This window comes from Nomascus leucogenys, chromosome 5, assembly GCF_006542625.1.
Source record: "Nomascus leucogenys isolate Asia chromosome 5, Asia_NLE_v1, whole genome shotgun sequence".
NCBI classification, from domain to species: Eukaryota; Metazoa; Chordata; class Mammalia; order Primates; family Hylobatidae; genus Nomascus; species Nomascus leucogenys.
Genome location: NC_044385.1, coordinates 17,840,638 through 17,853,903, shown reverse-complemented (window position 1 = coordinate 17,853,903; position 13,266 = coordinate 17,840,638). Strand labels below are relative to the sequence as shown.

Below are 13,266 nucleotides of genomic sequence, written 5' to 3'. Positions count from 1 at the left end.
GCCCTCTGGGTGATGCAGAGAGCAGGAGAAAATGGCATGCACAGGTGAGGGGCAGAGGGCTGGTGCTTCCCATCTCTGCACAGTCCTGGGGTTTCTCAGACCCAGTACCGCCAAGGAGTGTGAAAAACAGCTTAAATGGAAAACGTAAGGACCTAACTGATCATGATATGGCTGAGAGTAAAACTAATTTTCTCTTGGAGTAGGCCCCTGGCACTTCCATTTTGTAAAGTGGGCTGTGTCTGGACTATTCCTCTTTCGAGCGCTAACACCCCTGGCTTCAGAGCAAGCCTCTCTTCCTCCCCACTCCACCTGACATGGGACCCATCTCACATCTCCCCCTGCCTGAAGCAAGCAGAGAATGGCGTTGAGTTATTATTTCCAGGTTTTTCTTGGGAGCAGCAGATGGAAATGGAAGGATACAAGTGTAGATGTAGATGAAATCATCCACTGGCCCTACCTTCTCTCTTCTCACAGCACTGTGGGGAGGGCAGGAGGTACTTGTGGGTGACAGCAGGGCATGAATTCAGTGTATCCACAGGTCCGCACCCCTGCTCACCTGGGCAGTGCCCAGAGGAACCCCAAGAAGAAAGCAGGGATTCCCTCTATGCTTCCTGCTTGCCTCCCGGGGTTAGTTGCAGAGTGGGACACCCCTCATGGGTGTCACAGAGGGCCTGGTGGCTGGGTGGTTCCCAGCAGCCCTTTCTGCGTGAGGGCATAGGGGTTTACGTCGGAGAGGCAGGGGCATTCTGTTTGTGTTCGGTCATTTCTGCCTGTAAATATCAGTTAATTTTATAGTTAGTAGTGTAGGGCTTTTGCTGTGGTCATCTCGTTTAGTTGTTATAACAACCCCAGAAGTGGAATATTATTTCCGTTTTATACAAACCAGAGTGTCAGAGGGAGTCAGTGAGCCAGGCTCACCCTCATGCTTGGATTTTGTGCTGTGTGTGTGTGTGTGTGCGTGCATGCGTGCGTGCGTGCGTGTGTGTGTTCGGCTCCTCCTCTGCTCAAGTCCTTGAATCCTTATCGGTGACACAGCATTGGCCTGGACCCCTGTTGGCCAGTTCTGCACCCTCTGTTCCCCCGTGCTCCAGCCAGGGATCTGACTGATAGGTTAGGCAGGCTCGGGAGGGCTGACAGGCTTTGCGGAGGAACACATTTAAAAAATGCCTGCAAGCGAGCGAAAGAGGCGTAGGAGTACGCGGCCGGCGCACGACCACAGCATGTCTCAGATGCGGCTGGATCGGCGCGCAGCGATGAGATGTGTAAGAACTAACACGAAGCTGCGTTCCTCCCAGTCACGCGCAGGATTGGATTCCTTTTCACAGTCAGCCTCCGGTACCTTCGACCCAGGACGAGACCCTCAGTAGTAAAGCCGTTGACAGATGCTTGTGGACTGCGCATGTGGGATGCTGGGGTGCCGCGGGCGAGGCTGAGTCTGTGAGGTGAGGAGCTCTGTCTTCACCTGGGTAGGAAGGGGAGCCTAGAGCAATACGAGGAGTGGCGCGGGCAGGACCAGCAGCCCAGGAGAATATAAGGAGTGGCGCAGGCAGGACAGCAGCCCGCGGGAATACGAGGAGTGGCGGGGGCAGGACAGCAGCCTGGGAGAATACAAGTAGTGGCAGGGGCAGGACAGCAGCCCAGGAGAACACGAGGAGTGGCAGGGACAGGACCAGCAGCCAAGGAGAGTGAGACCCTTGTGGGCCGAGTGCTTCTCAGAGGACATGGCCATGCATGTGTGGGGCAGGGCAGTCTGTGGGACCGCCTGAGGGTTTGACTGGGACTAGCGCAGACCTCATTCCAGCCCAGGTAGGTCGGCAGGGGGTCGCAGACAGGTGACTTGTTCTGTCTGCAGAATAATCAGCTGTAAGCTTCTCATTTTTACTGAATCAGGGGTTTCAAGGCTGGTAAGGTCAAATAATTCCTTCTTTGGTTTGAAAGACCACGTCTAAGAGAAGTCTGTCTTCTGGAAAGAAATTTCCTCAAAAATATTTTCATAACCTTATTTAATAAGCAATCTGTTTTCACAGCCCTTCTTAGGATAATGCTCTGTTTCTTTTCTCATGTTATTTAAATACCTTTCTCATGTTATTTAAATGTACGTTTTATTTTCCTGTCATCTTTGGTGATGAAGCTAGTTTCTGCCTCCTCATGTAAAATGTTGTATCTTTGAAGTATTTTCCATCAGCTGCTTCTGCTTAGCCAAGTCCACTTTCCCGAGATTCTCATATATTTTTATTTTCTAAAGCTCTTTAATCTCAAGAACTATTTTTAAAGATTTTTAAAGAGATGATAAAAGCACAAGATGATGTATGGATGTCATGTCATATTTTTAGGAAGGCAGTATATTCAGACGTTTTGTTGGTTGTTTTGTGGCTGTTTCTCTCTAACCTCTGACTCATACCCTACTCTGTGTACCTCTCGCCATGTCCCTGTCTGCGTGGGGTTGGGCTGGGATGCATTGCCCTCTGCAAACCTTGTTCTCTATGGATTTTCCTGCCTTTGCCTCCGGGGATGGCTTCAACCCTAGCTAATTCTATATAGTACAGAAATAACCAATTTTAGTAATGGTTCTTTAGCTTAGCGTTTTCCAAATTGTGGGTTGTGACCCATCATTAGGTGGTGAAGCCAGTTTTGGGAGATACCTAAAACAAAAATAGAATAGATCTTTTCATCGCATATAGTGAGGGTAAGTTTGGTATTGTGAGACTTTTGTATCAGTTGGGTGTGTATGTTTGCATTGTGACACCTGGGTCACAATGTTAAATGTGTGTCATTGTCAAGCAAACTTGAAAGCCCCTGTAGTATTCCAGTACTGCTAAGCTTTTATGAAAGAAATACTGTTGATAATCTGTCTCTAGTAAAACAGCTGTGTGTCTCGGGGAGATTGCCACAAGGCAAGGCAGGGCCCACACCAGGGTCCTATTGAAGATGCTCCTGTGTCAAAGGAAGGGGGCAGGGCAGGGTACCGCTCAGTAGGCTCATGTAGTCTTTGGGTGCTGAAGAAAGATGCTATTTTTGTGAAGTTTCAAGGGCTTCTCCTAGTTCATTTTTACTCATGATCCAAATCTCAGTTCAAATATTCTTTCTGCAGGGAAGCCGCCCCTGGTTTCCCAGTCTAGATAAGATTCCTCCATGAGATGCTTCATTTTTTACCCTCAGAGCACTTAGCTCAATTTTTATTGGTACATTTATTAGTATGGTCATTTAATTCTTTTTTTTTTTTTTTTTTTTTGAGATGGAGTCTTGCACTGTGGCCCAGGCTGTAGTGCAGTGGTGCAATCTTGGCTCACTGCAACCTCCACCTCCCAGGTTCAAGCGATTCTCCTGCCTTGGCCTCCCAATTAGCTGGGATTATAGGTGCCTGCCACCACGTCCGGCTAATTTTTTGTATTTTTAGTAGAGGCGGGGTTTCACCATGTTGGCCAGGCTGGTCTCGAACGCCTGACCTTGTGATCCACCCACCTCGGCCTCCCAAAGTGCTGGGATTACAGGCGTGAGCCAGTGTGCCTGGCCTAGTATGGTCATTTGATTCTTGTCTGTCTCCCTCTACCTCCTAGAACATGAAGTCCACAGCATGGGTCACGGGCCTGTGTGTGCTGATTCTCCCTATAGGATCTAGCATGACACCTCATGTGGAGTCACCTAGCATGCACCGCAGGCCAGTATCTGAGCTGCCCTGTGACTGATTGGCATTAGACTTCTTGCACACACTGTGCTGTGATGGTCTTATTCCAGAAGGGCGGTGGGGGTGTGAGAGCACAAAGAGATGTATGGGTGGAAATGGGATTGAAGCTTCTAGAGCTGTGCAGAGGCCTTATCCCATGGCCACTGCTCTCCTTGCACACAGGCCCACACCAACCAGAGTCCTCAGACTTTGCTGTCCCCAGCACGCCGGTGAGAAGCAAGTAGGCTGTAAGCAGAGTTACATGGTAGGATGAAACCTCTGTCAGGTGGTGGTCTCTTCTCTGGCTGTGCATGGGACTCCGTCATGGTTCTTTATTCCATAGTTCAAAGTTCTGTGGTGCAGGGTATTCAGGACATTAAATACGTTTGTTAGAACCAGCTTATTGGAAATCTGCTGTAGGTACTGCTGGTTTAGATTTTAACAAAAGCTTCAAAGCCTCTTTTGTATTAGTCCGTGAAAGGATAAACTCACTGGTGAGGAGTAGAGGCTGCTCGCTCTTGAGTGCAGATAGGTGTTATTTTTCTTCTCATCCTTGAAAATATATGAGGGTGAAGGTAGGAAGATGAGGAGAGAGTGGAGGATAAGTAAGTATTTTTAGGATGGTCTTTGCACGGAAAACGTGTTTCCAGTAAAATGTTTTGGAAACATTTTGTTTGAGGCATAAGAAAATGCTGACACCTTGGCCGGCTCCCACACGCAGCTGTTTATTGGGGCCGTGGTATCATCGCTGTAGCCAGGCTCGTGGGTTTTGGAACTGATTTTCTATTTGAGAGGCCAGGCTTCTGTGACCCACCCCGCCAAGCATCATTTCCACGGCAACCAGCTGTGATGAGATAGGGGTTCTGACCTCACAGGACCATTGCAACAGGAAGCAGATAAGCTTTTAGATAGAAAATTTACTCTTCTGTCTTGAACAAATTACATGTAACTGATTCTCAGTTTCCTCATCTCTGAAATAGAGAAAGGAACACAATGGTCCTTCAATTGCATAATGAGGGACTTCTGTTGGCAAAGTAGATACGGAGGTACACATGCTATTATCATACCGTGTTTTCAAGGTCACCTGCACGACCCAAGGATTGACACGCTGCAAAAGAGCTGTCTCCCCCTTGCTTCCCTGTTCCGTGTAGCTGCTGGCAGCCCTGCCTTCCTCTCTCCAACCTTGGCTCTGACGGCCAGGCTCTCGCATGCTCCTTAGTCACACTGGCCTCCTGGCTGGTTCCCGAATGGGCATGCTCATGTCGACACTAGGACCTTTGCACTGCGGTGCCCTATTCTCCCAGAGAGTTGCACGCCCACACCCTGCCTTTGTTCAGTTTTCTGCTCAAAATCATCTTGTTAGGCCTTAACCAGACCACCCCATATAGAACAGGAACCCTGTAATCCCTACCCCCATAACAGCCTTATGTTTCTTCATGGCAGTTCCAACCACTGGAAATTGTGTGAGTTTCATGTGAGCAGGGTTGTTGGTGGTGTTTATTATTATTATTTTTTAGTTTGTCATTATCTATGAAGTGGAACATTGTAGGCCATTAAGTCCTCATGAAGAACCTTTTGTTAGTCTATTTACTTATTTTGTAGGAAACTTAATTTCAAACAATGAATAACGTATCCAAGATCATATAGGTGGCAAATGGTGAATGGTGCATGATTGAAACCCAGGTTGACACAGAATCATAAATGTTCTCCTTGCCTCAAGTCTGCCTCTCCTTCCACCTTTCTTCTGCTGTTTGAGCGTCCTGCCTTCATGCATTTCTCTGGCTCTGCCTTTATTATACTTGAGCTCATTCTGACTTCACTCGCCTATCAGTGCTCTCCTTCAATGCTCCTTGGTCGCCAACACTGCCTCTACCCTAGGGTAGAGCTCCTCAGTGCAGTGGTGTGTTCTTGGAGAACCTTGTACCTGGCATTCTAGGGTTCAGGCCAATGCCAGGGGACAGGCAGGCTGCCTTGGCTTCCTTCCTTCCAGGAAGAGAACAGGTATGATGTGTGTGTTAGGAATGGCCAGGCCCCTGCTTTGCATATGAGGACACCTCTGGGAGCCACATCCTTCACTTTCTCCCCATGGGGTCAGGCATACTAACAGCTGCAAAAAGGACCCCTTGACAAGGTCTCACCAAAGGGCATTTTGATATCCTATTCTTTAGGGGTTATTTTTTGTACAAACATTTATTTTTGTGTTACCTGATGTTACATGATGGAATACCTTATGTGCAGTTTATACATGATTTTCTTCACCCTACCTGAGATAATGTCAACATTATAATCCCTGGAAAGGTGGGACAAGCTGAGAACATCTCCTTTTATAGAAAACACGAATGATGCCACAGTTATGGGTACTTTGATCTTACTTTCTTCACTGGACAGATGCCTGTATGCCGGGCCTTTAACTTTCATGCTGTAAACGGCAAACCTGCAGTTTCCTGTTCTCTGGCTTGTAGACAGGATGATGCTTGCTTGTGCTGTTTTCAGCTAGTTTGTTGTTTAAAATGGCCACTATATGAAGAAGCCATGGATGTGATTTCTTGAGTTAACACTTACTGCAGTCTCTGTGATGAGCACTTGGTCACATTTTGCCTCATCCCTACCCTCTGCTCTGTTCTTTTTAGGGAAAGTACGGTGGCCAGACTTTAACCAGGAAGCTTATGTTGGAGGGACGATGGTCCGCTCCGGGCAGGACCCTTACGCCCGCAACAAGTTCAACCAAGTGGAGAGTGATAAGCTGCGAATGGACAGAGCCATCCCTGACACCCGGCATGACCAGTAAGTACCCCACTGCGCACCTGCTGCAGCTTCATTTGCTTTCACACAAACCAGTACATCGCTTTCACCTGTGACGCTAGAACTTCCCCATTACTCTGGGAAATTGAATGTGTGTTGTAAAACTAGGAAAAATCCTGAGGTATATGGCAACGGAACTTCACCTATAGGCAGTGGAAGGATGGTTCTAGATTCAGCGCTAGTCTTTAGGTGCCCTGTAGCAGTGTGCAGAGGCTGTGGGTTTCTGGCCAGAGCATGAAAGTCAGAAAGAGAGTTGTGTGACTGGCTTTATATTTAGTGATCACTTGTTATTTTTATGATCCATTCACAAAATTGCAAAATTTGTCATTGTTCCCAACCTTGGAGGAAGAAAATCTAAATTTCTGCTTATTGGGACAGCTTATATTGGAAATATTCTAAAGATTAGAAAGGAAGAATGAACTACCCAGCACAATAGATGTTAAATTGAGCAGAAACACAGTAGGGACAGGTGCCACATCTCCACACCCTGTACTAAAGGAAAGGCTCTTGTCCACATCTTTCTTTCTGTTTTTAAAGATAGAGTCTCACTCTATCACCCAGGTTGGAGTGCAGTGGTGCGATCATAGCTACTGTAACCTCAAACTCTTGGGTTCAAGCAATCCTCCCATCTCAGTCTCCTGAGTAGCTAGGACTATAGGCATTCACCACTATACCCAGATGGTATTTATTTAAAATTTTTTATTTTTATTTTTTGGTAGAAGTGAAGTCTGTCCATTTGCTTAGGCTGGTTTTGAACTCCTGGCATTAAGTGATCCTCCCGCCTTAGCTTCCCAAAGTGTTGGAATCACAAACATGAACCACTTTCTTTTTCTTCTCTTTTCTTTTTTTTTTGGAGACTGAGTCTTGCTCTGTTTCCTAGGCTGGAATACAGTGGTGTGATCTCGGCTCACTGCAGCCTCTACTCCTTTATTTCCCAGGTTCAAGCAATTTGTGGCTCAGCCTTCCGAGTATCTGGAATTACAGCTGCCTGCCACCACACCTGACTAATTTTTGTATTTTTAGTAGAGATGGGATTTCACCATGTTGGCCAGGCTGGTCTCGAACTCCAGACCTCACGTGATCCGCCCGCCTCAGCCTCCCAAAGTGCTGGGATTACAGTCATGCTCCACCGTGCCCACCCCTTTTTATTCTTCAAAGATCTTGAGAGTGGAGGGTACTTTGGGGTCTATGAAGCTCAGCTCAGGAGGTTGCTAGGCATTTTAAAAAGAGTATTTGTCACCACTTATCAGGAAAGTGATATGCATAACCCTCATTGTTATCCCATACCTGTAAGCTTTGCTGATAAGAACCTTGATTGGGAGGTCTTTCACATTGGAATTCTCAGTGAATTAGTCTTGTTTCAGATTATTAAAAAATAAGGAGCTGCATTTTGAAGACAGCTGTTTCGCTGGGTGCTTGGTATAACTTCCTGCTAAGTTAGAGTCATTCATTCATCAGTGAATGGAATATGGATTACACATCTACCATATGTCAGACTCTGTGCTCGGATCCTAGCATTTCAGCCAGAAAAATCTGGTCCCATTACAGCTGCTAGGGGTGGCAGGTGCACCAGGAAGTGAGGTCGTGTAGCTCCATGGGTTGGGCAGTCTACTTTGCATGAATACTTTTGAGGTACTCAGGAGGGTGGGAGGGTCAGGACAGGTCCCAAGAGGGGTGAATTGGGTGGGGACACCCAGGAAGAAGGAAGTGCAGAAGCCCTGCCAGGAAAGCGTGGGGCTCCCAGAGAGCCAGCAAGGGTCTAATTTCACGGGCGGGAGTTTCGGGGATTGATGGGGGAGGGAGAGGTGGAGAGAGACAAATGGCCAGTGAAACTACATTCACACACACAGCATACAGTGAAAGAAGATTTTCCTCTTCTACTCTCAAGGAACTTTATGGACAGTGTAGGTGCCAGTTAACTGCCAGGAGCTTCCTTTCTTAACAGCTTTCTTTGGGTTCTAGTCAGCTCTGTTCACCTGTTCCAGCTCATATTTAAGAAATGTGTAGCTTTACAGTTTTTTTTAGGGCCAGGGAAAAGTGTGTGTGTGTGTTTGTGTGTTAATATCTGATACATATGAGTATATGTAAACATACATATCTTATATCATAGTAAGAATCTCATCATTTTCCTAACTCCACTCCAAAAGATTGTCTTTGATTGTTTCCTGTCATCCATTAATTTCTTTTCTAAAGCCAGCTCTACTCAGTCCTTATGCTGTCCTGGTTGAAGTCAGCTTGACTAACTGTATCTAAAATACTAAAGTACTAAGTACTGTATCTGAAATAAGGGGTGACAGCCTGGGGTCCAAGGACCTCCAGGGAGCCATGCATGGGCTTTGGGATGTTGTGAAAGTGTTGAGGCCGAAGCTGTGTGCAAGATCGCAAGTGTATATGTAGGTACATTTCTGGGGACAGGATCCTTCACTTTTTTCAGAGGGTCCCAGATGTGTACTTCCCCACCGCCAGCCCATCCCCAGGCTAACCAGGCCAAGCAGCCCATGCCAGGCGCTTCTCCGGCCCCCACCCACATGATCCACACAACCCTTTAAGATAGGCTTGAAGCTTATCTTCATACACAGAGAGGAAACGGAGGCACCCGGAATGTGGATAACTTGCCCAGTGATTAAGCGCTACTGACTTAAGACCAGAAAGGGTCCATGTAGCTTTTAAGAAGGGCTTGGCCTAAACTCAGGGGAATAAAGTCTAGCAGAATCTAGTGCAGAAATCTTCCCTGATGACTTCAGTCGACTGCTTGGCATGACATCTCCATGAGATGGTCTGAATTTCTTTCCACCATGTGGGTTAAGAGCTAGTTTTCCCACAAGATTTTATCTTTACATACTTATTCTGTGAGCTGAGAGAAGAATGGTGTTCTTTCTCATGGCTCACCAGCATGTGGGCTGGCTTTCTCATCTGCCTCCCTTGCAAGTCCCTACAAAGTCCCCAAAACTATATGTACATATATTTTTTTTCAAAGTTTTTGAAATATGAGTTTGTCCAAACAGATGTTTGAATATTCATCCCACAGTGTGGGATGCATTTTAGGTGGGTTTAATTTTAGTTCCAGCCAGTGTGTCATGTTCATTTGCATGTGTTAAAGGGGCAGCTGGGATGCCTTCCACATTTGTTGGATTTGGGCTAAATTAAAGTCTATCCATAGTCAATTGGATGCCTAGAGCTGAGCCGATTTAATGTCTCAAAGTGTAAGCTCTAGAATTACCATTCTTGTTGAACGTCAGGTTAAGAAGATTGGGTTACCTCTTTGAATTTCTCTCCCGATATATCTAATGGAGAGCTATTACAGAATTTGACCTTTCTGTATAAAATGATTTTTGTCTCTGCAGTATCTACCTTCATGTTGATCTATAGAAATGCTTGCACAGTAGAATTCAGTCTTTAGTTTCGATAAATCTGAAAGCAGTACAGTTGGAGGGTAATTAAGAATGAGGTGTTTGGAGTCCTACAGACCTGGGTTGAAAATCTCAGACCCTCCAGTTCTTAATTCTGTGACCTTTATCATCTATAAGATGGTATCATATTGTTCCATCTGTAACCTATGAAGATTAAGCAACAGGTTTACATGGGCTGGTTGCCCCTCCCCTGAGCCGCCACAGTGAGGTATCTCTTGACCATCTTCCCTAGGAGTTCAGCCCCCTGACCCCCACTCCAAAACATCCCATCCCCCTTTCCTGCTTGATTTTTCTCCACAGTTCCTCTCACCACCCACACACTGTGTATTTTACTTATTTTTTTGTTCCAAATAGTAAGTTATTATATCTAGGGTTGTTATTCAGACACCTCCCGGCACTCAGTAAATTCAATAAGTATTTGCTGAGTGAGTGAATTGTTTAGCAGAGTGCCTGGCATATATTGAGTGCCCAATAAATCATGCAAGATATGAAGAATCATAAAAGAATACAGGAGAAGGAAAAGGGGGAATTTTAAGTATAAAGGTCATGTGAACTCAAGATGGGCCACAAATAGCCTCATTGTGTTTGTGTTCTCCCAGGACTGGAAAACTGCAATTATAATCCACCCCTTATTGCCCTCAAGGATAGATACAAGGAATAAGGCTTCAGAGCCTCCCAAACAAACAGACAAACAAAAAACTCTGGGCTATGCTTTATTTACCTTTCTAGATGTATAAAATATATTGTACCAAGAAGAAATATTTGCATGGAATCAGGAAGCATACAAAAGCCAGCTGTGAGTGAAATACTAAATACTATGTATAGGATATATTAGGTCCTCTTAGATATTAGAAAGATGATAGCCCATCTTATTTTTTTTTTCTTTTCTTTCTTCAAGGTCTCACTCTGTCACCCAGGCTGCAGTGGTACAATTTCGGCTCACTGTAGGCTTTCCCTCTTGGGCTCAAGTGATTCTCCTGCCCCAGCCTCCTGAGTAGCTGGGACCATGGGTGCGCATCACGATGCTAGGCTAAGTTTTTGTAGAGATGGGGTCTTACTGTGTTGCCCAGGCTGGTCTCAAACTCCTGGCCTCAAGCAATTCTCCCACCTTGGCCTCCCAAAGTGCTGAGATAGTAAGTGTGAGCCACGGCATTCAGGCCCATCCTAGTTTTGAAAGCACCATTTCTTTTCTTTTTATTTTTTTGTATTTTTAAATTGATATATCATAGTTGTTTTCTATCTTGGGGAGACATGTGAGATTTTGATACCTGTCTACAATGTGTAATGATCAAGTCAGGGTAATTGGGATATCCCTCACCTCTAACAGTGATCTCTGCATGGTTTCTCAATTTAAAAAAATAATCTTGCTTGGAAATTTCAAATAAATTATCAAGACTTAAAAGCAAGTTAAACCAGTGGGAATTCTGAAGTTCCTTTTTTGTAATAAGTGTTTGTTTTCTCTCTGTCTCCCTGCATTGGGAAGCTGTTCTTACTGTCCAGGCAGAAGGTAATGGAAAGTAGCATTGGCGGTGGTGAGAAGAGGTCTGGTGGGCTATATTCTGAAGGTGGGGCCAACAGGATGTGCTAATGGACTGGAGGGGGGTATGGCTTGGAAGAGGGTGCCAAGGATTGTGGCTGGCACAAGGGAAGACCTGCAGTCTCCTCAGCTGAGATATAGGGAGGCTGTGAGTGGAGCAGGTGTGGGGAAATTTGGACGTGTTAATGCTGCTCAGTGTAGGTGGACCTGTTTTGTAGGTGGTGGGATATGTGTCTGGTGTTCAGGAGGAAGGTCTTAGCGGGAATGTAAATTTGGAAATGTTCAGCGTATGGATGGTATTTAAAACCATGAGCCTGGGTGTTAAGCCCAAGGGAATGGATGCAGACAGAAGAGGCCCAAGGCCTGAGCCCTGGACGATTCCAACATTGAAATCTTTAGCTATGAATCTGGAGCCAACGGCTGACACTTGAGGACAGTCTAACACTGTAGATTGCGTACTATTTTAGGCTGTGTTCCCGTGATCAGGGGATATAATTTCATGAAACTATGTGACTGTGAAGCTAAAAGGAGCCTCAGGGGAGTGTCTAATTCAGTGGTTCTCAGCCTCGAGCTGTGCCACCCACCCAGAGCGAAGATGGAAATGTGGGGGTGGAGGATCGGGGGTTGTTAGAATACCCGTGGGGTGCTCCTGGCATTTACCACCAGGGCCCAATGAAGCCACATATTTCGTATAGCCCAGGTTGGCCTGGCCCATTGAAGAAACTGTCCTACCTGAATGGCCACAGGGCTTCCTGTCAAGCCCTCATTTACTTATTTCCCCCCATTAGTTAAAAAAAAATGCATGTTGAAGTTGTTTTTTTGTTTTTTTCTGTTATTGCTCTGAGTCATACCTGCCTTCTCCATCAGCCAGCCCTCAAAGGCAGGTTGAAAGCCATCACCTCCTGAGCTTTGTAGCCCATACAGGCCCCACCGGAAGTCTCTGTCCCTCTGACTAGCAGCCACATGGAAGTATGAGTGTGTTGTGGACTGAATTGTGCCCCCTCAAGTTTCATACATTGAAGTCCCAAACCCCAGAGTGTATTTGGAGACAGGTCCTTTGTGGAGGTGATTAAGGTTAGAGGAGGTCCTAAAGGGTGGCACCCTGATCCACCCCATCCTGATCCAGCTACCAGTCCTACAGGGCAGGTGTCCTTATAGGAAGGCGAAGATAGAAAGAGAGATCTTTCTCCCTACCATGTGAGCACACAGCAGAACAGGGCCACCTGCAAGCCAGGAAGAGGCCTCACCAGGAACCAGATCTGCTGGTACCTTGATCTGAGCTTCCAGCCTCCAGAACTGTGAGAAATACAAATCTATTGTTGGGCCAGGTGCAGTGGCTCACGCCTGTAATCCCAGCACTTTGGGAGGCCAAGGCGGGTGAATCGCTTGAGTCCAGGAGTTTGAGACCAGCCTGGGCAGCATAGCGAAACCCCATCTCTACAAAAAAAATACAAAAATTAGCTGGGCATAGTGGCTCACGCTTGTGGTCCCAGCTACTAGGGAGGCTGAAGTGGGAGGATGGCTTGAGCCTAGGAGGCTGAGCCTGCACTGCACTTCAGCCTGGGTGGCAGAGCAAGACCTTGTCTCAAAAAAAAAGTCTATTGTTGAAGGTCCCGTCTATGGTATTGTCAGCCCAAGCTGACTAATACAGAGTGGAAATGATACAACATGACCGGCAGGCCAGTGGGAGAACCGGACAGCCAGATCCTGAAATGACTTGGGTAACACTTGCTTCCATTTTCTCTTAAGCTCTTCTGAAGCCCCTCCCCAGTGTTGTCTGGTTCGGAGGTTCCTGGGGTACCATCCCCTTGATGCCTTCTTTAGAGTATGCTGCGCTTAGGAAGTGAGTGTCG

At 46.4% G+C, this 13,266-nt stretch overlaps 1 protein-coding gene across 3 annotated transcripts in view; it reads left to right on the top strand.

The window, feature by feature from the left end:
- Positions 1-13,266, top strand: part of GALNT2 (polypeptide N-acetylgalactosaminyltransferase 2) — a 214,084-nt gene that overhangs the window by 129,373 nt on the left and 71,445 nt on the right. For all 3 annotated transcript variants that reach the window (XM_030812715.1, XM_030812714.1, XM_030812716.1), the window contains exon 3: positions 6,295-6,448. In XM_030812715.1, the coding sequence (XP_030668575.1) occupies positions 6,295-6,448 (154 nt within the window). The remainder of the gene's footprint in view (positions 1-6,294; positions 6,449-13,266) is intronic.